At 38.4% G+C, this 25,941-nt stretch overlaps 1 protein-coding gene across 2 annotated transcripts; it reads right to left on the bottom strand.

Moving 5' to 3' along the window:
• Positions 1,388 to 25,941, bottom strand: NAA50 (N(alpha)-acetyltransferase 50, NatE catalytic subunit). 2 transcript variants are annotated; one of them, XM_005670201.3, is made up of 5 exons: positions 25,608 to 25,941; positions 7,918 to 8,051; positions 7,022 to 7,141; positions 6,531 to 6,597; positions 1,388 to 4,645 (listed from the first exon to the last, which is right to left on the bottom strand). In XM_005670201.3, the coding sequence occupies exons 1-5, from the start codon at positions 25,613 to 25,615 to the stop codon at positions 4,468 to 4,470; spliced, it is 507 nt and encodes a 168-aa protein (XP_005670258.1). In that variant the 5' UTR covers positions 25,616 to 25,941; the 3' UTR covers positions 1,388 to 4,467.

The raw sequence follows: 25,941 nt of genomic DNA, 5'->3' as shown, positions 1-25,941 counted from the left end.
TTTTTTAGGAAATTAAGCCCTTCAAAGATTAAGATTTATAGAACCTTTCCAACTTTCCTGCCTTAGTTGTCAACAAAGTCCAATATTTTCTCCAAGCATAACATGGTAACCAGGTCCATTGATCCCTACCTCTGGGTATAAATAATTTCCAGATAACACCCCTCCCACACTGTAACAGGCTGGTATAGGGCTGGTCTGTGTGACCAATGGAATACGGCAGAAGAGATACGTCACTCTGGAAGGCAGTTCATCCAAAAGTATGGCTTCTACTTTTTCCTTTTTAGAGCCACACCGTGGCTGGGGTGGAATCAGAGCTGCCAGTCTAGGCCACAGCCACGGCCACATGGCATCTGAGCCTTGTTTGCAACCTATACAACTCACTGCAAGGCTAGATCCCTAACCTACTGAGCCAGGTAAGGGATTAAACACGTATCCTCATGGATACTAGTCAATTCATTTCAGCTGCACCACAAAGGGAACTCTGGCTTCTGCTATCTTGAATCACTTGCTCTGGGGCAAGCCAGCTGCCAGCTGTCACTCTGGCAGCTCTGGAGACATCCACATAGCAAGGAACTGAATCCCTCCAACAACTAAGTGAATCAGCCATCTCAAGAATGGCTCCTCTAGCCCTAGCCAAGCCTTCAAGATGATGCAGCCCTGGCTTGACAATAGTGTAAGCTGATGAGTCCTCATGCCAGAACCACCCAACTAAGCTGCCTTTGAATTCCTGACTCAAAAACCATGGGCAATGATGAATATTTGTTGTTTTAAACTGCTATAGTTTAGGATTATGTATTTTAAGACACATCTGGCAAAGATAATCCATTGCTTCTTGAATGGGATAAGCAAAATTCTAACACTTTTGGCTAAAACTTGGGTTAATTTTGTTAAAAACAAAATTCTAAATTCATTTTGTTTGCTACTTAGAAAAAAAAGCTTAAAATCAATTCCCAACTCACTCAACTAAATTCCTTCCTATTAATAAAAATGAATAAACATTACCTGTAGTCAATGCACAATACTAATTAGATCACACCCTAAAGTATCAGATGTAAAACAAACTGCATTCAAAATACAGCAGGAGTGGGAATTCCTATTGTGGCGCAGTGGAAAGGAATCCGACTAGGAACCATGAGGTTGCAGGTTCGATCCCTGGCCTCACTTAGTGGGTTAAGGATCCAGCGTTGCTGTGAGCTGTAGTGTAGGTTGCAGATGTGGCTCGGATCTGGCGTTGCTGTGGCTGTGGTGTAGGCTGGCAGCAACAACTCTGATTAGACCCCTAGCCTGGGAACCTCCATATGCCAAGGATGCAGTCTTGTAAAGACAAAAGACAAAAGAAAAAAAAAAAGAGAGAAAAAGAAAAAATACAGCAGGAGCAAGACAGCTCTTTGGATGTTATTTCTTTTCCTTCTCATTGGGACTAAACTGTAGATACCAGGCAGTGTTTCTAGAAAGTTCTAAAAGGTCTGTCTAAATTAGGAGGATTACACTTGGCCTATTTTAATTAGTTTTAAGTTAGATCTTAAAGAAATGTGAGTACATAAAACAGTATGGGCAACAGTAAACAATGACTACATATAGCTGCTGATACACAATGCATTTACATTTCTTTGACATTTACCAGACATCACAGATTACTACCAGAACATCACATAAGTTTATTTCAGATGTAACAGCAATGTTAAAATCAACAAGTTTAAATCTTAACTGCACCAAGTAAACTTAGCCATTTAAGTATTTTTAAAGTTATTCCCTCCAAAAAACTGAGGGAGCTTTTCTTTTCCACCCCACATACTGGTTTTTCAATAGTTCTATTTTTGGAGGACTTTCAATTGATAAGTAAACTGTTTTGAGGATATTTCAGAACTTCTTTCCCCAAATGAAAATTAATCTGGACAAATTATATATTGCATAGATTTCTCTGCAGATTCTTTTCTTTAGAACCTAAATGCAATTACCATACAGTGTAATTTTAACCAATTTGCCCCAAAGAAAAAAATGTCCTGAAAAATATGGTGGGTATATCTTGTGATATTCCAGTTAATAGAATTGTTTTACCTCAATGATAATTTTTATATTTCAAAATAACCAACTAAACATGGGACATTGTTTCAGTCATTACTGACTCATAGGCACATGCACCAGTGCCCAGCTTCTACCTCTTCTACATCCACCTCCTCCATAAATGGATGGAATTATTTAATATAAGTTTGATGTAGGACAATCTACCCTTTACAAACATTTACAATGTAGGTTAAAGTCAATGACTAGTGTGGGAAAAGAAACACTAAAATGATAGGGAGCCTACACACTCAATTCGAAATTTAATATTTTTTCCTCCATAAATAATATGTACTTAATTATCATGAGGCAGCTATTCGGTTTTCAATAACCACATTTAGGGATACATTCATAGGACTGATTAGATAGTCCAGGTGAAATGGTTATAGAAATAGAGGCAGTGTCATCTCACAAAACCCATTTACATATCAAAATCTATTCTGATATCTGAAGTTTACAAAAAGGCTGAATTCCTCAAACTAATTATGCCTTCTGCAACTCAAACACTCTTCTCTTAGCAAGAGCAAGCTGAAGCTTATCAGTGAAGGTAAAGGTGCTTAATGCTAAACTTCTCTTCTAAGCATAGATTTGGATTGCTTAAGAAAATGATAGCCAAGAAACCAGCATCGTCTTTCTACATTTTACTATCTTATGATTAGAACCCTATAAACTCATTCATCAACTATCTTCCCTTTCTATATTATTCTTGGCACTCAACTAAGACTGTTGAAGTCTACTGTACCTTGTATTTTCACATTCTCAAAATAGGAACTTAATAAGATGTGCATAAACATTGTGTAAAATAATTTTGTCATTCAGCATATTTGGAGAGATGAGACTTCTATGCCAGAATTTACATGAGGATAAATATTATGGATCAACCTTCCTTTTAAAGTCAAAAGACAGAAAATTCAAGCTCTGTGCATTGTTTTTAAGTCTAATGAAAACATTTCCTGGGCCGCCAGTACTGGCAATTTAGAAAAATTTTAATATTGGAGATGGGACTATGGAGGAAAAACATGAATATTTTAGATGTCTCCTATCTTACAAAAAGTTATCTACCTGTCAAAGCCACTCTCTATGTGCCAGAAAATGATCTGGAATAAACCAGTCCTGTCAGTAGAGGAGGTCACAATGACATTTGCGTTCTACTTTCCGAAGAATAGAAGCAATATGTTTAACAATTTCCCTTCCCCCAAATCCTTAAACTCATTAACATAGGCACAGAATGTAAGCAAATCTGTCCTCCAACAGATAAGCAATAGCACAGCTATGTTATTCTCAAAAATACTGTCTAGATATTCTTCCATATAAAATCAAATGCTCAGTCGCCACCCTTCTAATAGCCTGCATTAGCTGACATTAAATCCATTTATTGTGCCACAATTTCTTTTAAGTTTCCTTTAAGCATTTTTTAATATGTCCAAGAGACAACACCTGCTTCAGGTTTTTTTAGGGGCACTGACCTATAAGAACATCAACTCCATTTTTAAGGTTAAACTAACTATTGTGGGTTTACTAAAGAAAAAAGACAAGAGAAAAAAAATTACAACAAACCTCTTTAGGTCAGTTAAAGGCCATATCTCTAGCTGGGATATTAAAAAAAATTAATCTCACCAGCCCACACTCTAAAAGTTAATGCCACTAATAACAATCAACAGCAGGAAAAAATAAACCTGCTAACAACCCGCCCACTCATTAGCTAAAAAGCAGTTTAACTCAATTAGGAGACCAAAGTATATATAACACTACCTACTCAAACTGTCCTACCCACCCTCAGCCACCAGCGGGGAAGGAAGAAATAACTGCTTAACTGCTTTACAGAACAAAACAAGCTTAGTATTTCTTACAAGGATAACAATGGTCCAACTCCTGAGATAATACTCAGAAGGACAAAAGGTGGAGTGAAGGCAATGTTTAGGGATTAGTATCCCACAAAGTCTTGAAAAACCCAAAGTACCACAAACACATAAAACTTGTCTAGGAATTAGAGAACAAGATATTGCTGCTGCTTCTTTTTGTCTTTTGAAATATACAGTATTTGTAGGCTCTGCCCTTCAATGTGAAAGCAGGATGCTATTTAAAAAAAAAAAAAAAGCTAACAAAATATTGAAGATGACACCCAAATTTTTGGGACCATATATCTTAACTGTGAAACTAAACAGATCTCTACCTTTTCCTTCCTACAATCAAACCACCTTGCAAAAATAAAAAAACTAAAACAATCCAAACATGATTAATAAGTCCTTAAAAGTTAAAAACTTTAGAGGAAAAAGAAGTTTTGAAAGGAGGAAAAACAAAACAAGGAAGGAGGAAAGCTTTAAAAGAAAGGGGGGAGGGGAAAATCAACGGGCCTCTCTTTTATTTGGCGACAAGCAAGTGCAAGAAAGTTCATCTGTAATTTGTTCAGTTGTCTGTCTTTTGAACATCTGCGTTCTGGCCAGAAGGGACTTTGAGGTTTTTCTGCAGCACATGAGCATCTGCAGGCTCTATCCTCTTATAGTAGTTCTTCTTTGTCTCAATAATCTCAAAGCCAAACTTTCTGTAGAAGTCAATTGCAGATTCATTGCTGATCTGGACATGCCTGAGATATAAGAAGGTATTAGGGAAAAAAAAATTAAGATTCCATGAGCTTTTATGTGTCCCCCACAGATGCTCCAAATTGGTTGGAGCTGGAATACTGCAGACATTTGTTAGATTCTCTTTACAGTTACTAAATACTAGTAATCAATAAAGATTAGGTATTCATTTCAGAGAAACTCCTGATGACAAATTTACACTTCTTTTTTTTTTTTGGTCTTTTTTGCCATTTATTGGGCCGCTCTCGCGGCATATGGAGTTCCCAGGCTAGGGGTCTAATCGGAGCTGTAGCCACCGGCCTATCAGAGCCACAGCAACGCGGGATCCGAGCCGCGTCTGCGACCTACACCACAGCTCACTGTGATAATTTCTAGATTATCAAGCCAATATATTTCATAAGACAAATGAAGTTAAAAATACTTTATAAAGTATTGCTTTTCATGCTTAAACTTCAGAATGTTTTTAATGACACTGATAAAACTGATATACATGTAATGCTGCATAATGAAGTAGAACCCTGATAAAAATATCCTTGTTGAAATCACTTACTTCATCTGACAGTGCCTGTTTGGAACCTATGATTAAAAATAAAAACAAAACTCGTCCTAGAGGCTGAATTCCCTAGAATTAACCCACTGAGCAAGGCCAGGGATCGAACCCGCAACCTCATGGTTCCTAGTCGGATTTGTTAACCACTGTGCCACTCCGACAAGTTTACACTTCTAACCTAACTCTTAACCTAACTTGTTTGCAAAACAACTAGATGAGATTAGGGAATGTGGGGTGGAGGTAGGGGGGTGGGTGGAAGATAGTGTTTACTCTTAAAATCAACAAAGGTTAAAATACCTTCACTAACTGTCATAACATTTTTACTACAAGGGGAGAAAAGATTCCTGTAATTAAAAGTTGGCAAATATATCATGATGATTCAAAGACCAAAGGAACATCAAAAAACATACACAGAGGAACTCTTCTTGTGGTACAGCAGCTTAAGGATCACTGAAGCAGCCTGGGTTGCTGCTGTGGTATGCATTCGATACCTGGCCAAGGAACTGCCACATGTCATGAGCACCACCGAGCCAAAAAAAAGCACTAAGTATTTGGAGGTTCTGCTGTGGTGCAGTGGGTTAAGAATCCAAATGCAGTGACTCGGATCGTTGCAGAGGTGCAGGTTCAATCCCTGGCCTGGTGCAGTGGGTTAAAGGATCCAGCATTGCCACAGCTGTAGCTCGGATTCAGTCCCTGGCCTGGAAACTTCCATATGCCATAGAAACAAAAACTAAAGTCTCAAAAATGCCTGAATATATCTCTGATTAATAAAAAACACACTAGATTCTGAAAATAATCAATTTGTTATTTTTTATTCTTCAAAATAGTATTATATAATTTAATCTTTCCCATTGCCAAAGTGAAATGAAAGTAATCTTATTAATACTTGTATTATAAAGCTCCATAGTTGTGATCTTAGCCTTGGCTCTGATGTCTCTTACAATCCAAGTATCAATCAGCTAGGTACTCTCCAATTTTGATTATTAAATTATACTACTAATGAGCATGTCACTGGGAGCCTTGAACAAAACTCAAGAATGCAAACAGATAGCATGAGAAATGTAATATTAATGATATTAATTTCTTAAATTCTTAAGACCTGAGTTTTAATCTTGGTTTCACATCTTTGACTTTGAAGCTCCCATTCCAATGTAATGAAGCAAACAAGAATGTTTCATTTCCGATTCCTTATCTATAATTAAAACAAAACAAACTTCACAACTACTACTTCCGTGGTGTTTCCGAAAGACAATAAATGACAAGATTTTAAATTTCTAGTAAAGATTTCTATTGTCAATTCATTAAATCTTTAGATAAGAACATTTAATGACTTTACTTACAGATAGATGTTGTCAAAAGTGCCATCTTTTTCACAGATGTTTAAGACATGATTTAACATTTTAGTTCCTATTAACAAGACAAATAACAAATAAGTAATCTCATAAAAATCAATCTTTAAATTATACATCTTATTGATTCCTAACAGAATTTGAGTTAAAGTCTAGATATGCTGATTTTGCAAAATTTTGTTTTCTCTATACTACCTACTATGTTTAAAACCATTAGCAGAAAATCAATCTTCACATACAGCCCTTACAGGGAGAAGAAAAACAGAAAAAGCAACAGGGATATTAATAACAAATCCATAGAGTGCTTTCAACTGAATTATGCCAATAAGTAAATAGCTCTTTTCCACCTTATTTTATATAATTCAGTAACCTTTTCCCAGTATTCCTAGAAGAAATAGTTTGACTTACTGGGTCAGGAACAGTAACAATGTATTTGTGCTTATTTAAAGACGATGACAGACAAAAACCACAAATAATTTTACCTATTCCTAGCCTTCGGTATGGAGCCAGACATCCTAGTGTCATGATGTAAAGTCTCTTCTGATTCTGTGAATGATCCACCCTACAGCACACCGCACCTACTGCAATATCATTGAAATAGGCTGCCACGGAAAATATAAAGATACAAAGTTTAACAGACAGAATAACACATTTTACTGAATCTTTCCATCCCCTTACACAAGGACTAAATCGCTATTCATCACCGAATCTCATTAAATTTTCTAATCAGCCTCTCTGAGTATCAACAGCCTCAAAAACATCCTGTATCTTCTTGGAGTTCCCATGTGGCACAGCGGGATCAGCTGCATCTCTGCAGCACCAGAATGCAGGTTTGATCCTGGCCTGGCACAGTAGGTTAAAGGATCTGGCGTTGCTGCATATGCAGCTCAGATCTGATTCCTGGTCTGGAAACTTCATATGCCATGAGGCAGCCAAAAGGGGGAAGAAAAAAAAAAAAAAACACCAAAAACCAAACCAATACAAAACATCCTATACCTTCTTAAGAATTTAAGTCCCCTTTTGAGTAAAACTAAATATGTGAAAAAACACAGGCAATCCTAAATTAAAAAAAATATTTAGCATTTCCTTTTAAAATTCAAGTCTTTTATCTCTATTTTTTTCAGAACTTGCATCATTCCCATTTCCTCACTTGTAAAACAGGAAATTATATCAGTTAACTTTTTCTTTCCAGCTGATATTAAAAACTAGGGATCAAGAACATGAATAAACAAATGAAGGGAAGAAGAAAAACCACATCATGGATTAAGGATCTGGCATTGTCACTGCAGTGGCATGGGTTGGATCCCTACCCTAGGAACTTTCCATAAGCCATGGGTGCAGCGAGAAAAAGAACAGAAAAGAAAAACCATTATCATACCAAGTTTTGCTAGCTCGCCAACCTCCAGCACATCCTTGTAGAACTTGTCATTGTAGCTGACTGGAAAGATGACCTGGTTTAATCTCTTCAACTGTTTAATATTGTGTGGTGTCACATCTCCCAGCTCGATCCGGCTACTGGAACAAACCAAAATGTACTCAATAAAATATAATTAGCTTCATCTGTTAAGATGGACATATTAAAAGCATACCAAGTCTTTTTTAGATGACTGATAAATCCATCTCTTTTCATGAGTCACCTTACATTTCTATGAAGTTCACTTTTTTTTTTTTTTTTTTTGTCGTTTTGCGTTTTTCTAGGGCCACTCCTGCAGCATATGGAGTTTCTCAGGCTAGGGATCTAATTGGAGCTGTAGCTGTCAGCCTATGCCAGAGCCACAGCAATGTGAGATCCGAGCCGCGACTGCGATCTACAGCACAACATAGCTCACGGCGACGCCAGATCCTTAACCCATTGAGCAAGGCCAGGGATTGAACCTGAAACCTCCTGGTTCCTCGTCAGATTCGTTAACCACTGAGCCATGACAGAAACTCCTAGTTCACCATTTTTTAAGCAGATTTTTCCAGTCATTCGACCTAGATCCCAACTCTAGCTTTCATACAATTGTTTACATTTGGAGTATACAATTATAATGTCTAAATACAGTAAATAACAATTACTAAAAAGGCCAGAATATTCTACATAAATACCAAAATTTTCAGGAAAATTTAAAGACATTTATTACTGCTCAAAAAAGATTGATGACACCTTACCTAATTGGCAAAGGGGTGGCAAGTAAGATTTTTACACCCTAACAAGGATGTACATACACACAGTATCTCTGGAAGACAATCTAGCACTAGGTACTAAAAACCTAAAAATTGTATTTGTCCAAGTAACCCCACTCTAGGAAGTTATTCCATGAAAATAATCTAAATGTGCAAAAATCTTGCATATCCTATTCATTTGACATAGGAACCACACACATCAGAGATGCAAGGGGTGGAACTCACAATCCAGATTTCTGGATCCCACCCTACACCTTCAGTAGTACTGCTAAGAAAGCATACTTAATCAAAATAATTGGTTCTATGAGAAAAGAGATAACCAGTGAAAAGTTTCAGACTCATAGTAATAGCACAGGCAACAAGACATTTTTTTTTTTTTTTTAATGGCCTCACCCACAGCATATGGAAGTTCTTGGGCCAGGGACTGAATCTGAGCTGGAGCTGTGGCAACATCAGATCCTTTATCCCACTCCACTGGGCCAAAGATTGAACCAGTGCTGCCAGAGACAACACTGGATCTTAATCTGCTCTGGCACAGTGGGAATACCCAAAAGAAATTTCTTTCTCTCTCTTTCCTTCTTAAATTTACTTTCATATGGAGTTCCCAAGCCAGGGATCATACGGCTGTGTCAATGTCAGAGCCTTAACCCACTGTGCCAGGCTGGGATTGGATGTGTGTCCCAATGCTCCAGAGACACCACTGATCCCATTGTGCCACAATGGGAACTCCCAAAGTAAATTTTCAATAGCTCGGAGTCCTCTTCGTGGCGCAGCGAAACAAATCTGACTAGGAACCATGAGGTTGCAGGTTCAATCCCTGGCCTCGCTCAGTAGCTTGAGGATCTGGCGTTGCCGTCAGCTGTGGTGTAGGTTACAGACGCGGCTGGGATCTGACATTGCTGTGGCTGTGGTGTAGACCCTCAGCTACAGCTTCAATTGGACCCCTAGCCTGGGAACCTCCATATGCCACGGGTGCGGCCCTAAAAATAAATAAACAAATTAACTAATTAAAAAATTTCAGTAGCTCAAGACAATCTCACTACCATAATCTAAAGGTTGATCAAAAGCAACAAGACAGAATAGCATTTACACAATTTTTCTTCCTATTACCACCACCAGCACTATTACTAGTAGAGTTGTTTATATACGTTATTTGCCTTCTTAAAAATCTTAACAGTGGGTGATAAAAATATTTAAAGAGGAGTTCCTGTCATGGCACAGCGGAAATGAATCCGACTAGGAACCATGAGGTTGTAGGTTCGATCCCTGGCCTTGCTCAGTGGGTTAAGGATCCAGCATTGCCGTGAGCTGTGGTGTAGGCCAAAGACGTGGCTTGGATCTGGCGTTGCTGTGGCTGTGGTGTAGGCCAGCAGCGGTAGCTCTGATTAAACTCCTAGCCTGGGAACCTCCATATGCCATGGGTGCGGTCCTAAAAAGCAAAAAAGAAAAAAAAAACAGTGTCAAATCAAAATAAAATAATTTGATGCCAACCAAGCAGCTAGAAAATGATGTAGATCTTTCACTACTAGGTAATGAGGGTCCTACTGCTAGGTAATAGCCTACAGAGGGATTAGTCAACCACAGGGAAATGCAAACAATGCACCCTATTTAATCACTTACATCATATGCGTGTGGATTTTGAAAACAAACTCTCTATTGCAGAAGTGATTAAATACGGTTTATCATTACACTTCTATAATGGTAAAAAAGAGAGAAAGAAAAAAAAGAAAAAAATCTTAGTATCCACTAAAAGGGATACTTAAATAAAGCATGATATATCTATATTATTAACACAGCGAGATATTGATATATTGTTCAGGGGGAGCATATATACATATATATCTCTCTCCAACTTTTGTTAACATAAAGAAAAATGTTTAGAGATTCCACATATTAAGTGACACTACGTAGTATATGTCTTTCTTTACCTGGCTTTTTTACTTGGCTTTAAGCTACTCTTTAACTTAGTAGTGCACCACAAACTGGGTGCGGTAATTTATTTTATTTTTTGTCTTTTTGTCCTTTTAGGGCTGCACCTGAGGCATATGAAGGTTCCCAAGCTAGGGGTCTAATTGGAGCTAGAGCCACTGGCCTAGCCAGAGCCACAGCAATGCCAGATCCGAACTGCTTCTGGGACTTACACCACAGCTCACAACAATGCTGGATCCTTAACCCACTGAGAGAGGCCAGGGATCAAACCTGCAACCTCATGATTCCTAGCCGGATTTGTTTCCACTGCGCCACGAAGGGAACTCTGGGAATTTATTTTAAATATAAGATAGTTTTATTTTATTCATTAAATTTAGAATATACCATTTAAAAATTACTCCACTTGGAGTTCCTGTCGTGGTACAGTGGTTAACGAATCCAACTAGGAACCACGAGGTTGCGAGTTCAATCCCTGGCCTTGATCAGGGGGTTAAGGATCCCGCATTGCTGTGAGCTCTGGTGTAGGTTGCAGATGCAGCTCGGATCCAGTGTTGCTATGGCACAGGCCACTGGCTACAGCTCCAATTAGACCCCTAGCCTGGGAACTTCCATATGCTTCGGGTGCGGCCCTAGAAAAGACTCCCCCCAAAAATAAATTAATTAATTAAATAAAGTAAAATAAATACAAATTACTCCACTGCACTTAAAAGACAGTCTGTATTTTAAGAGTGAAAAAATTAGAACATGAAATCTAATAGTAAACCACAATAAAGGAAAACTTCAGAATCTATGAAGTTGCTTCTAAACTGTAAGTGAAAGAACTTAAATTTTCAGAAGTTTAAGAATAATTCCTGGGTTATCACCATGCTTCAAGTATATTTATAATTTTTAAAAGGATAATAACCAGGTATTTTGTGACTTCATAAAAAAAGAAAAATTGGTCATGGTGCAATGTAGCAGATTGAAACTAGCAAAACAAACAAACAAACAACAAAAAAAAACACCTGTCTTGATTAAAAAAAAAGTTTATCACCATAGAAATTAGATGTATATAGTCTTCCAGTATTCCATGTACATATATAAAGATACCTTTCAAAACAGAATTAGAATATTATGAATATTGTTTGGTAGTAATTTAAGAAATAAATTAATCAAGCTTATTAACAGACTGTAATCATGTCAGAAACAGAATTTTAAAATGTCTACTAATTATAGCTTTGTCAGCAAAACTGACCTTCAAATACAGTTTAACTGTTATGAACATGATATGTATGATTGAAATGGAGCACTTCTGTAATCCTGATCACTTAGCTCCAAATTATTTTAAGATGTGGATATTCTAAATATATCGAGTAATATCATCTTGTAAATATAATTCAGCAAAGAACGTGTAGTATCACAGGCATAAACATAAAGAGTTACGTAGAAGAGTAAAGTAAATCAACTTGACTTTAAACAACCAAACTTTTTAGAAGTTAAAAGAATTTTCCAAATTAAAAGTTAAAAGAACATGATTAGAAAATTAAATAATAGAGATTTTGAGAATTCTGTGAATCTAAAATTTTCTATAGTTCCTATGATCATAATGGTTGCCTACTCAAAGCATAAATCAGTTCTATTTCAATAAATATTTGAACGCCTATGTGCTAACATCTGGAATGCAAAAGAATTTACACCTAGTAGAAAATACAGATATATAGAATAGAATTGTGCTAGTAATAGCGTATGTACAGAAAATACAAAAGTTATACTAGAATGGAAGCGATCCTGGGAAGGTTGACTAGGAGTATGTTTTGTGGGAGGGCAAGAACTGCATTCTAAAGAGAGGGTAGAACACAAACAAATAGCAATCACAAAAACTACAGACAGTCTGCTATGGTAAAACAAAGTATGCTTTGTGTAAACGTGGAAGCTGGGTTTGAAGAGAAGAACCAATTTTATGAGCGCCTTGCACAACAAGATGGTACTTCAATATCCATCTACATTCTCTTGGTGACCTCAATCTATAGTGTTATGGATTTAATGCTGCCAACTCCCAAATTTCTGTCTCTAGCCTAGACGTCACTCCTTAATGCCAAAGCACCTCTAGTAGACAGCTCAAGTTAAACATATTCAAAACTAGATATCAGATCTTCCCTGCAAAATTTCCTTCCCTACCTCAGTTGATGGCCTTTTTCATCTTTGCCTGCAAGTTACTATTCTACTTACTTTAAGTCTGTTCATGTGAAACATCAATAAGTCTTACCCTGAAAACACCTTGTTTCCCCTTATAATATTCTTGATAGGCTTTCTTATCGATGAGGATTGTTGGTTTCAAAGAAACTTTGGAAGTGTTCCTTCTTGCTCTTTTGTTCTCTGTCAATGCTTAAGTATTTTCAAGTTATGTTATCAAAAGCATAAATATTTAGGACTGTTATGAGTTGATGAATCAATCCTTTTCTCTTTTAAATCTTTTTCCTATAATATTCTTTGTCTTAAAGTCTACTTTGCTCATCAATATAAACACCATTTTTCTTCTAATCAATGTTGGATGGAGTATCTTCTACTATTCTTTGAGAATTTCTGTGTACTTACATTTAGCGTTTTTTTTTTTTTTTTTTTTGTAAACAGCATATGTTAAGTCTTGTTCTTTTAATCTGACATATATTTAGTCTGCTCAGGTTTAATGTAATTATTATTACATTATTAATCCAGTCTATTCAAGTCTACAAGCTTGCAGTTTGTACCAACTATCATTTGTTCCTTTATTTTCCAGCCTTGAGAGGATCATGCTTAAAAAAAAGAACTTTTAGAAGTTTACATAACATTTACTTTAGACATACAGTTCTAAGTTTTGACAAATAATGTATAATCACCTACCTACCACAATTATCAAGACACAGAATGGTTCTATCACTCCCCAAATCTCCCACATGACACTCTGTAGTTCAGCTCTACCACCAATCCCAGGCAGTCATTAATGTTTTCTGTGGGGACAGTTCTGCCTATTCAAGAATATCATATAAATGGAATTACACAATACACAGCCATTTGGTTTCTTTCGTTCAGCATAATGCCTTTGAGATTCATCACACTGTCATATCAAGAGTTCATTCCTTGTTAGTGTTAAGTAGTTTCTCTCTTGAATGGATGCACCATAGTTTGGGTTGTTTCCACTTTGGAAAGATTATGAATAAAGTTGCCATAAACAACTGTACAAGTCCTTGTGTGAACATAGGTTTTTCTTTCTCTTGAATAAACACCTAGGAGAGAGGGGATGCTGACTCATAAGTTAAGTGTATGAAAGTTTCACTTGTTCTGCCGCCAAACCAGCATTTGGCACAATCAACTTTTAAAATTTATTCCATTCTTATAGGTATGTAGTAACATTTCACTAAGGTTCTAGTTTACAAACCCTGAAATAATGGTGAACATCTTTTCATGCACTTCTTTGCTACACATCTCTTCATTGGTAAAGGAACTGCTGATATCTTTTGCTTATTTAAAAAAAATCCAAAACAACCTGGGTCCTCTTATGGAGATTAATTCACCTTTAGAGCACATTTGAGGTAAATCCCCTTTCCTACCCTAAGCCAGACATTAATTCTACCTTCTTTCTATAGACTTCCAATTTCTGAACATTTCATAAAATAAATGATTTTTTTTCCCTTTTTGGCCACCACATGGCATATGGAGTTTCTGGGCCAGGAATCAGGTCCAAGCAGCAGATCTGCTACATCACAGCTATGGCAAAGCTGGATCATTTAACCTACTGTGCCAGGACATGGACTGAACCTGTGGCCTGGCATTACAGAGACACTGCAGGTCCCATTGCCCCACAGTAGGAACTCCTAAATGTGATCTTTTTTTGAACCAGACTTCTTCCACATAGTATAATTTTTTTTATTTTTTGCTTTTTACAGCCACACCCAAGGCATATGGAAGTTCCCAAGCTAGGGGTTGAATTGGAGCTACAGCCACCAGCCTACACTACAGCCACAGCATCGTGGTATTCAAGATGCGTCTGTGATCTACACCACAGCTCACAGCAATGCTAGATCCTTAACCCACTAAGAGAGGACAGAGATTGAACCCACATCTTCATGGATACTAGTCAGATTTGTCTGCGCTGTGCCACAATGAGAACTCCCTAGTGTAATGTTTTTGAGGTTCATCCGTGTTGGCAATTTGTATCAAGTAGCTAAACTGTATTCCAGTGTATGAATATACCACATTTTGTTTATTCATTTACCAGTGGATGGGCATTTTAATTGTATTTACTTCCTGGCTATTATAAATAATGTAGCTGTGAATACTGAAGGTAAAAAGTTACTTTTTAAGTAGATAAAAGTAATTGTTAGAGAGAAGGCACCTGAAATTTTTACATTAATTTAACTCAAAAGGAAAGAATTTCTTTTTGTAACATCACTTTGAGAGTTGTTTCCTGGAATATATAAATAGCATATAATGTATATCTTCTGATTATGTGAACAGATCACACTACCAAGAATGTCTGTAGTGAGAACATTTAAAAACTACTAAAAGGAACACTTAAATTTTAGGGGAAAAAAGGAGCCCATAAAGAGACCTAAGAAACAATTTTCAAGAGTAGGGGAAAAAAAATCTAGAGAAGCAGTGTCACAAAATCCAAAAAAGGGTTTCAAATTTGGCTATACATCCAAATCACTTTGCCAGTTAAAAATTCAAACTCCTGGAGTCCCCTGATGGCCTAGTGGTTGATGACTCAGAGTTGTCACTGCTGTGGCTTGGCCTTGATATCTGGCATGGGAACTTCTGCAAGCCATGGGTGTGGACAAAAAAAAAATTTTTTTTTTTCAAATTCTCACATCCTACCTTGGAATCTTTACTTCTGTAATATAGCTTGTTATTAACCATACAAATTAAACACTAATTCTAATTAATAAACTTGCCACTGCGTGTGTATAAATTTCTAAATCCAAGGAGTCTAATGAGGGAAACAGAAGCTAAAGACAGGCACAGAGAAGTAAAATAGACCATTGGAAAAGCTGTATGATCAGAGTGGGTTTCATATAAAATGTTGCATTTGAGGAACTGTGACCCAAACTCAAATTGGCCTAACTCTGAAAGCTGGGTTTTTAAACCACTACACTAACTCACTAACCACTTACTTCAGATTAGGTTAAATATAATTTAACCATGTAGACTATTTTAATTTATCAGTTTAAGACCCCAAATTCCTGGCCTAAAAGTTAAATCAGCCATGTGGCCACTTCTATTTGACTCAGCAGTTTTTTGTTTTTCCAAATTAAGTTGAATACTAATATTTAAATCAGAAGTTTTTACATAAAGCCTACATTTCTTCTATCTTACTCATTTATCTAACATGCCTGGTTTCAGGTTCCTGCTGGCACTAGAGTTCACAGCCTTAATTAAAAAACTGAAGACAGCAGTTATTAAAGAAACTAAATTATTCTCTTAGCTTAAGTAAATTCATGTGACATATTATTTTTCTTGTTTATCAACTCCATAACAAACTAACACATCATCATACCAAAGTTTTTAAACTAAAGATCCAAGGAGGGGGCAGACTGATATCTAGGACAATCATCCATAGAAATGTGAACTAAGGCCTTAGATGTGGAAAACACAGCTACTTACCTCCTACTTTATAGAGCCCATTAGCCCATTAATTAGTGAATATGTGTCAGCACCACAAGATTAGTCTGTTAGTCAAATCTCATATAACCTTTGTGTTCAGAATAGTAGGAAACCTTCACCAGTGGCTTGTAAAACAAGTGGTGTGATAAAATGAGATAATGCATGTAAAGTATTTAGTATATCAAGATAAATGTTTCTAGCTTTTAAAGGTAATGTCAATTATGTCCATAATTGTAAAAACAAAACTTAGTGGCAATATTCTGAAAGGCCACAAGATGGAGATATGACTACACAAAAGTGGGTCTTTCCACACAAAGTCAGAGTGCAAAAGTTACATAGCAAAAAGAGAAAATTATGTATAGAGAAAGCTTAAAGCCTTTATACTTTAGATGGGTATTTAAGTGAACCTTAGCACAAAATTTTAACTGGTCATTTTTTTTTTGGGTCTTTTTTGGGCCGCTCCACGCCCATGACATATGGTGGTTCCCAGGCTAGGGGTCAAATAGGAGCTGTAGCTGCCAGCCCACGCCACAGCCATACCAACGCCAGATCTGAGCTGCATCTGTGACCTACCCCACAGTTCACAGCAACGCCAGATCCTTAACCCACTGAGCGATGCCAGGGATCAAGTCTGTGTCCTCATGGATAGTAGTCAGATTTGTTTCCGCTGAGCCAGGACAGGAACTCCTGTCTGGTCACTTCTTGTTAAGAGTGACTAATCTGGAAGGGACTTTAGAACCTTCCACTGGCTCTATTCCCTTTCATTTTATAGATGATGGAACTGAACCCCAGAGACAGATGTGCCTGTGAAAGCCAATTATCAATAAAGCCAGAACAGGACCTATGTCTAATTTCCATTATAGTGCAAGATTAGCCAGACCATATGACTTCCCTCAAAGGAGTCATCGTTACTGTTCAAGGATGAGAGAGAGAGAAAGAAATACCTAGCACAGAACACTTATTTAAGGTGGACGGATCAAGGACTTCTGCATAAAATTTATAGGTCTTTTAAGCAAGGATCAAAGTATGCCCTCTGTCCTTTGACTAAAAAAACTTTTTTCAAGAGGCTTAGAGAATAGATGCTTTTTTTTTTTTTTTCAGCTGACAGTATTCCGATTCTAAACTCTTGCTTTCAAGAAAATTCCAATGGAGTTCCTGTCCTGGCTCAGTGGAAACAAATCTACTATCCTTGAGGATACAGGTTCAACCCCTGGCATTGCTCAGTGGGTTAAGGATCCGGCGTTGCCGTGGGCTATAGAGTAGGTCGAAGATTTGGCTCAGATCCTGCATTGCTGTGGCTGTGGCGTAAGCCAGCAGCTACAATTCCGATTCGACCCCTCACCTGGGAACCTCCATGTGCTTCGGGTGCAGCCCTAAAAAGACAAAGAAAAGAAAAAAAGGAAAAAAAAGGAAATTACAGGAATGATTCCTCTAAAGCATAAGTTCCTTCAACCTCAAAGTAAGCCTACTCAGTACTTATCAAAGCACAGCGTAAAAACTGTGGCCTTAACCTGTCATCCTGCCGAGATTTCCACTTCATTTGAACTATATTAAGTTGTACTCTCCCAAGGCACAGAGCCTCTACACTGCTGTGTTTGTTTTTGAACCTTATCTTTTCTACTGAACTATGAGACATAGGGCAGAACCTCAAATATTTCAAGGAATTGCTAAATTAGTTTTAGTAAATCCAAGAATCTCTAGGCCCTTAATGTAACTGATGAACTCTTTTTCATCTCATCTAGAGTTTAGAGCAGAATTTTTCAGTCTTGGTACAACTGATAATTGTATTGGGCTGGATAATTTTGCTGTGAGGGGCTTTCTAGAGCACTATGGGATGTTTAGCAGCATTTCTAGCCTTACCCACTGGATGCCAGTAACCATCCAACCCCACCGTGACAACTAAAACTGCCTCTAGACACTATCAGATGTCTAGAGTGGGATGGGAGGTATGCTTTCGGTTAAGAGTAACTGTTCTAAAGGTTCAGCAGTTATCAAAAAAGCAGTGGTGGGGGAGCTCCATGGTGGCCTACTGGTTAAGGATCCAGCATTGCTACCAGGGAGCTATCAGGTCACTGCTGTGACATGGGTTCAATCTGTGGCTTGAGAACTTCTGCATGCTGTGGGTGTGAGTCAAAATAATTTAAATATTTTTAAAAAGCAGTGGTGTGTGAATCAGTTCTCCAAGCTGTGTGACTACAAGTATAAGGTGTGTAAAAAATCTAAGTAATTATTTGTTTGGGCACTGGAAGTGCTAAACACACACAAGGAAACAATATACTCAAGGTTATAACCTAAAAAGAATAAAATTATTCTTGGAAAACATTTCCCACAGTTATCTATATGTTCAATTAGGAGAGTTCCCTCCCAGCTATGGCTTTTCCCTACCACCACTTAAATGCTGATGTTTTTACTTCCAAATCTCTGAATCCAAGCACATATTTTCAACTGCTTACTAGCTATCTCTATAGGAATCTCAAATTCAACACTTCAAAAAGTGAACCCATCATTCTCTATAGGAAATTAAAACATCTACCTCTATTCTCTACCTTTATAAATAGCCCCATCATTTATCCAACACAGAAATTTAGTTTTAGATGTACTCTTATATCCCAGTTTATTGATTGATTGATTGATTTTAGGGCCGAACCCACTGCATATTGAAATTGCCATGCTAAGGGTCAAATCTGAGCTTAGCTGTCAGCGTACACCACAGGCACAGCAATGTAGGATCCAAGCTGCATCTGCGACCTACACCACAGCTCACAGCAACACCGGATCCCCAACCCACTGAGTGAGGCCAGGGATCAAACCCGCATCCTCATGGTTACTAGCTGGATTTGTTTGTGCTGCACCACAATGGGAACTCCCTTATATCCTATTTTAATCTCTTTTAATTCTGCCTCCCAACTATCTTCATAACCTGTTTCTATACCTTTCCTTTAGCAGTATGGTTTGGGCCATCATTTCAACCCAAATTTTAATAGCCTAGTAAACAGGAAAAAGACTAAAGCCAAGGAGACAAGGACTTCAAAATGCAGGCAGAATAACCTTTCTAAAACACAAATCTGACCACTTCTCTGCTTATAAAATCCTTCAAAAGTTGTACATAATCTATCAAATGAAATTTGATTAGCTCTTCATCACCTAGCTGTGGTCACTGGCCTAGCCTTTTCCCCAATTCCAAAAAGTTTTTTTTCCATATAAAACTACTCAAAACCCCCAGAACCCACCAAGCTCTCTTTCCTTTTTGGCCCAACTCTGTATCTGTTTTATACTATACCTATAGATACATGAGCAGACTATGGATACTATCTAAGAGCTTATGAGGATGAAATGAGACTCTATCACCTGGCACATTGCCTTAATAGTGCTTCCACTGTAAAAGGTAAAAGTGGCATGAGGGCTGGCCTGGGAACTTTTGTAGGTCTCAGGTGCAGCAGTAGTGGGGGGAGAAGGAAAAGAAAAAGTGGCATGAGGGGGAGGCATGGGAGAACAGGCCTCAAAAAGCAGACTTAAGAGCAAATTGAAGAAAGCAGCTTAAAAGAACAATTCAAATGATCCCAAAGTTTTGTTTCTTGGTATCACACAAAACATTTGACACACATGCCATTAATAATCAATGATGTCACTTTTTTTTTTTTGCACTTTGAGACCTCATCAATGCTATCAACAAATTAAATACTTTTTTTTTTGTCTTTTCTAGAGCTGCTCCCCAGGCACATGGAGGTTCCCAGGCTACGGGTCTAATCAGAGCTGTAGCAGCTGGCCTATGCCACAGCCGCAGCAATGCAGGATCCAAGACACGTCTGCAACCTACACCACAGCTCACGGCAACGCCGGATCCTTAACCCACTGAGCGAGGCCAGGGATGGAACCCACAACCTCATGGTTCACTAGTCGGATTCGTTAACCACTGAGCCACGACGGAACTCCAAGATAATACTGGTAAGATACTACGAAAAGATTAGAACTGGCAAAAGAATCATTGGCCTTCCCTACTCAGGTTCAAGTTGTTCTCTTTAAAAACAAAGAAATGAAGGCTAGGCAGTTAAGTAACTTATTACTGACCCTATGCTAACTATTATTAGTGGCACACTGAACTATAAAATGTGGTTGCTTTTAGTTAAATTTTTTTTTGTACTATAAGTCTCCTTTTTGAAGATAAATTATGCTACAAATAATAAACTCTCAGACTAGTGAGGGGGTGTCCCCAAATATATCTTTACTCATATTTTTCTGAAAAGAGAAATAAGAAATGTTTAAAATGCTTCTAAGTACAAAATATTTTCCTTGCTTACCCTAGTTTAACAACTCTATGAATAAAGTTTTCTTTCTAATGATCTGGGTCCTAAACTGGCAAAACTCTGACAATATTTACTATTTCGAATGTCTCAACACTATTTTCTAAAACATATAATCTTCGTTTCATAATTTGAAGTCAAAAAGCAATCAATATCCAAATTAAAAACCAGGAAGTTTATGTAAGTAACAGTTAAGACACAAAGGAATACAAACAGCCAGTAAAAGGAATGTAAATTGATACATTTAAAAAAACACACACACAAATGGGCGGAGTTCCCTTTGCCACTTAAGGATGAGCGGAAATGAACCCAACTAGTATCCATGAGGACATGGGTTCAATCCCTAGCCTCGCTCAGTAGGTTAAGGATCAAGCATTGCCATCAGCTGCTGTGCAGGTTGCAGCTGCAGCTCAGATCCTGTGTTGCTGTGGCTGTGGCCAATTCAACCCCTATCCTGGGAACTTCCATATGCCGAAGAAGATGCAGTCGTTAAAAGAAAGAAAAGGATTTCCAGAGGCCAAAGCAGAAGACGAAACAAAGTTAAATATAGACATTAATTTGGCATGGCAAAGCACTCTAGCTTTGAAAGATAACACTTTATATGGGTGGCCTTTAAAATTCTTTCCACCCCACAAATTCTTTATTAGTCTGTTTTCTTCAGTATTTTAGCAACGCTGTCCACAATTTGGGGGAAGAAATCACAACACTAATGGCAACACAGCATTACTCACCAATGCATACATTTGTACTGGTAGCAGATATACTTTCTAAATTATCCAATGATTATATTTAAAAACAGATGCAAACGTGATCTTATGATTTATGCAGCTGTACCTGCTCATGTGCATAGTGAAATCAATCTCTTACTGCAGAATACTTTCCTTTCATTCTCTTTTAGTTAGGACATTGAGTTTTTAAAAATTATGGTACAGTTAGGTTATATTTTATATGAATTGATCTGAACATATCAAGAAGACATTACAAAGTTTTAAAATCCAGTATCTTTTTTTTTTTTGGTCCTTTTTTTCTTTCGAGAGCCGTGCCCGTGGCATATGGAGGTTCCCAGGCTAGGGGTGGAATTGGAGCTACAGACACTGGCCTATGCCACAGCCATAGCAACATGGGATCCGAGAGGCATCTGTGACCTACACCACAGCTCACAGTAACACCACATCCTTAACCCACCGAGCAAAGTCAGGGATAGAATCCGAGTCCTCATGGATACTAATCAGGTTCATTAACCATTGACCCACAATGCGAACTCCAAAATCCAGTATCTTAACATCCCACAAATTACCGGCCTTACAGAAGCAACGAGTATGAACTGCAGGTTTACAAAGGTTCTCAAATTCTACTTCAGCCTCACTTTTTTTGTTTTTGGTATTTTCCCCTGACAAAATCAGCAATAAAACTTTAAAAAAAAATTACCTGTTTTATTGAAATGTAAGATTCACTACTAAGAGCGTAATGATTTTTTATACTATGATTTTTTTTTCTTTTTTTGTCTTGTCTTTTTAGGGCCGCACTTGCGGCATATGGAGGTTCCCAGGCTAGGGGTCCAATCAGAGCTACAGCTGCTGGCCTATGCCACAGCCACAGCAATGCCAGATCCGAGCCGTCCCTGTGACCTACACCACAGCTCGGGGCAACCCCAGATCCTTACCCACTAAGCAAGGCCAGGGATGGAACCCACAAACGCATGGTTCCTAGTCGGATTCGTTTCCACTGCACTACAAAGGGAACTCCTAGAGGGTGATGGTTTTTCACATATGTATACACCTCTGTAATCAATACCTAAAGTAAAGATACAGAATGTTTCTAGCACTTCAGTAAACTCCTTTGCCCTTTCCCAGTCTATAAACTGTCAAAGGTAACCACTATTTTCTGAGTTCTTCAACAGATTCATTTCCGACAGCAGAATCTTATACATTAACACTTCCATTAGTAAACTACACTGTTTTATATACTATGTTATTGCTATCTACTTTCCCTTCTTTGTCCAATGTATTCACATCTAGTTAAAGACATTTTTGTTAGAACTAATTCAAACTTCTTTGCTACAATTGAAGGGTAAATTACATTGCCATCTCAGTCCTGGTTATGGCATACCTTGTTTAAATATCACCTTACCTAGAGAGGAACAAGAGACAAAAATAATCGCTTACCATGCACTAATTCAACCTACAATGTCCCTAGTTCATAAAAACAAGCAACTTCAGTACAAAGGAATCAACATCTTGTAATGTACCTCACATTTCTAGATCACCATATAAACACATGCAGTAATTAACAACTGGAAAAAAAACTGGAAAATTTACCTACTATGGAGGAAAGGCAAATATATGTCAGTATCATGGAATTCCCTACTGCTACTAATGAAAACTAAGTAAAAATATGAAGAAAAAGCAGGTAAAATAGTTGTTTTTAAAGTTTCCAAATGAGAGAAAATATGGGCAACAATATAAAATATTTAAAGAATAGACTGATTTAGAGTTAGTGGTTCTGCATTTGTTTCCAATTTTAGATACTTCTATTCAACTTACAGTTCAGTCAGCTCAATACATAATAAAACACTTAGCAAATAAAATTTCACAGAAAACCCCATAATCAGGACCACTGTTTCATTTTCACAGGTCTTTATGAACCAAGAGTCTGGACTGTTAGTACTGACCACATTGTACTTAATAGAAATCTCTGAAGGCAAGGACTTTAAAATCTTTTAAATAATATCCACTGTCTTCCCTTGTCCAACACCGTAAGGATAAGACTTACAAAGTGAAAAAAGTATAAGAAAAAATATAAGATCCCATCTTATCTGGGAGTTAGTTTATCTACAAAGTTAAAGGAACTATTCCTGTGAAATTGTCTTAAAAGTTTACCATTAAGAACATAAGCTTTTTTTTTTTGTCTTTGTGCCTTTTCTAGGGCCACTCTCATCAACCACTGAGCCACGACAGGAACTCCAATAATCTTAAAACTGTCGCAGCTCTTAAGAGGTGATAGCAACTAGACTAAAGGGCTCTACATTTCAGGCATAGCTGATGACATAAGGTACACATTTCATAACTGTAAGTTTCCTCTAAATTTGTCCATTTACTCATTTCTGGAGATTTGCCTCCATGAAGTTATTATCTATAAAAAACCATTTTAGGAGCTCCCGTCGTGGCGCAGCAGAAACAAATCCAACTAGGAACCATGAGGTTGTGGGTTCCATCCCTGACCTCACTAAGTGGGCTAAGGATCTCACATTGCTGTGACTGTGGTGTAGATCACAGACGCAGCTTGAATCCTGCGTTGCTGTGGCAAAGGCCGGCAGCTGTAGCTCTGATTGGACCCCTAGCCTAGGAACCTCCATATGCCGAGGGTGCCACCCTAAAAAAAAAAAAAGCAAAAAATAAATAAATAAATAAAAAATCATTTTAAATAAAAAGATAATTGCCTCATGAGTATATTACCTGAAGGTAGATCGTGAATAATACTGCTCTTTGACCTCATTTCTATGGCCAAGTTAGTATCAGGAAGAGCATTACATCCTAGGTAGACTGAGCTAGACCAAAGATTTTTGATTCAGAATAATTCCTTGGAGGCATTCTTTTATAAATCCATGCGCAAGTTCAACACCAGGAACTCTTCAACCTCATTTTTATTACTTTAACAAATACAAATAAGTATTGAGTGGTACAGACAGTATCTATACTCGGGAAAAAAGGAAAAATCTCGCCAAGTTGTACTGGATCATACATAAAATAGCCAAACTTCTAAATCATGATTCAAGTGCAGCACATGCTTCCAATATCTCTCAATCAGTATCCTAATTGGAACACTTCAGAACCTGATGAGAAATAATGCAGGTACTGTGAAATTTTCATGATTTCTAAACTTTAACCCCAAACATGCAATTCGACATCACAATATTTAAAGTAAAATCAGAGTAAGGAATCACATTACAATCCTTGGGTCAAATTTAACTTTCTTGGACCTCTTCTGCGACCTCAAACACATATATACACCGAAGAAATATTTACACCCTTGTTTTAGACAGTATGACTCTGAACGCTGACTTTTATTTCATCCTCAAAAGGGGTGCTGAATAATTTGAAAGGTTCCTTAACCCAAAACACAGTTCTTTAACTGACTTGCTATAACAGAAAAAACTCAGGCATCTCAGAAAGGTTTTAATATTGCTAAGATTTCATTTCTTTCTCTAAGGAGGGTAAAGGCAAAACAGCTTGGTCACTATTTTAAAACACCGTGTTATGTAATGAATACTTCAACAATAAGCAATTTAATAGAGTAAGGTGACAGCTTATTCAAATAGAAATAGTCGAAGAGAAACCATCCTTTACTTTATCCAAGAGGGAGACTGTGAAAGTATATTAACTTTGCCAAGCACCTGAAGAAAGCTTCCAAGGACCCCCCTCAAGGCACTGGGGCAAGAGTAAACTCCTGCAGCAATAGCTCCACCTACTGATCAACAATACTTCCTTGAACATTCTGGCACCCCAAGTCTACAGTGCTCGCGCTCTCCCCCTCCTCCACTCGCTCTGACCCAACCCAAATCCAGTTGAGTCACTAGCTTTTAATACTCATCTCCATGCTTTTTATTTAAATTCCTTCTCCTTCCAGAAGCTTCTGCATCGCTTCCAAGTACAAATAAGCCCGAAAGATGTCAAAGACCACAGTTCTCAGTGTGGAGCCTGGATCTGATGAGGACAACCAGACCACTCCACTCGAGTCGCGGGCCGGGGGTGGCTATGCCGTCCGCTCCCAGACAGGAGGCCACAGGCGCCTCACAAGAGCTCGTCCCCTCTGCCCCAGCAAGATCTGGTTTCCACTTAACCCACATTCGTCCTCTGGGCCCAAATTCTGGGTTCCCCGGGTTTTGCTTCTGCTGGCCCTTCAGCCCGCCAACAGCCCGCGCCGAGCCTCCGCCCCCTCCGTGAGCAGAGAATCCCACAAACCTCCCTCCGCCAGGTCCTGGCCCAGAATCTCTCACTTCCTTCGCAGCCCCTCTCTCCCGCCGGTCGGGCCCTGTCTGGCTGCCCTTCCTCACCCTTTCATCTTCCCCGCCTGCTGAGGCCGTTGTTACCACCGATATCAACGCCGTTGTCGTCGCCGCCCTGAGCTCTCCGCGCCCTCAGCTCGGGCCACTCAACCCCACAAGCCGACCTCCTCGCCTAGGGCAGGGAGCTGAGCTGTTGACGGAGGCCGCGAGATTCGAGCGCAGCCCTGCGTCTCCAGAGGGGGCGGCGGTGCGTCCTGCCGCCGTGCCGGTGCCGCCACTTCTCCACACGTGCACACGGAGCAGTCGCCTCCCTCCTGCCGCCGCCGCCAGCCAGACTCGCCGCCGCGCTGTGACCTTTCACCCCGCCCCCTCTGCGCGCCGG

The sequence above is a fragment of the Sus scrofa genome, chromosome 13, assembly GCF_000003025.6.
Source record: "Sus scrofa isolate TJ Tabasco breed Duroc chromosome 13, Sscrofa11.1, whole genome shotgun sequence".
NCBI classification, from domain to species: Eukaryota; Metazoa; Chordata; class Mammalia; order Artiodactyla; family Suidae; genus Sus; species Sus scrofa.
This window is presented reverse-complemented; position numbering and strand designations above follow the sequence as displayed.

Excerpts from the sequence above, each read along its gene's own strand:
- NAA50 (XM_005670201.3), bottom strand. Across the intron at positions 7,142-7,917 it reads TGGCGAGCTAGCAAAACTTG|CCTATTTCAATGATATTGCA; the intron begins GTATGATAATGG and ends TTTCCGTGGCAG. Across the intron at positions 6,598-7,021 it reads ATACCGAAGGCTAGGAATAG|GAACTAAAATGTTAAATCAT; the intron begins GTAAAATTATTT and ends TCTTGTTAATAG.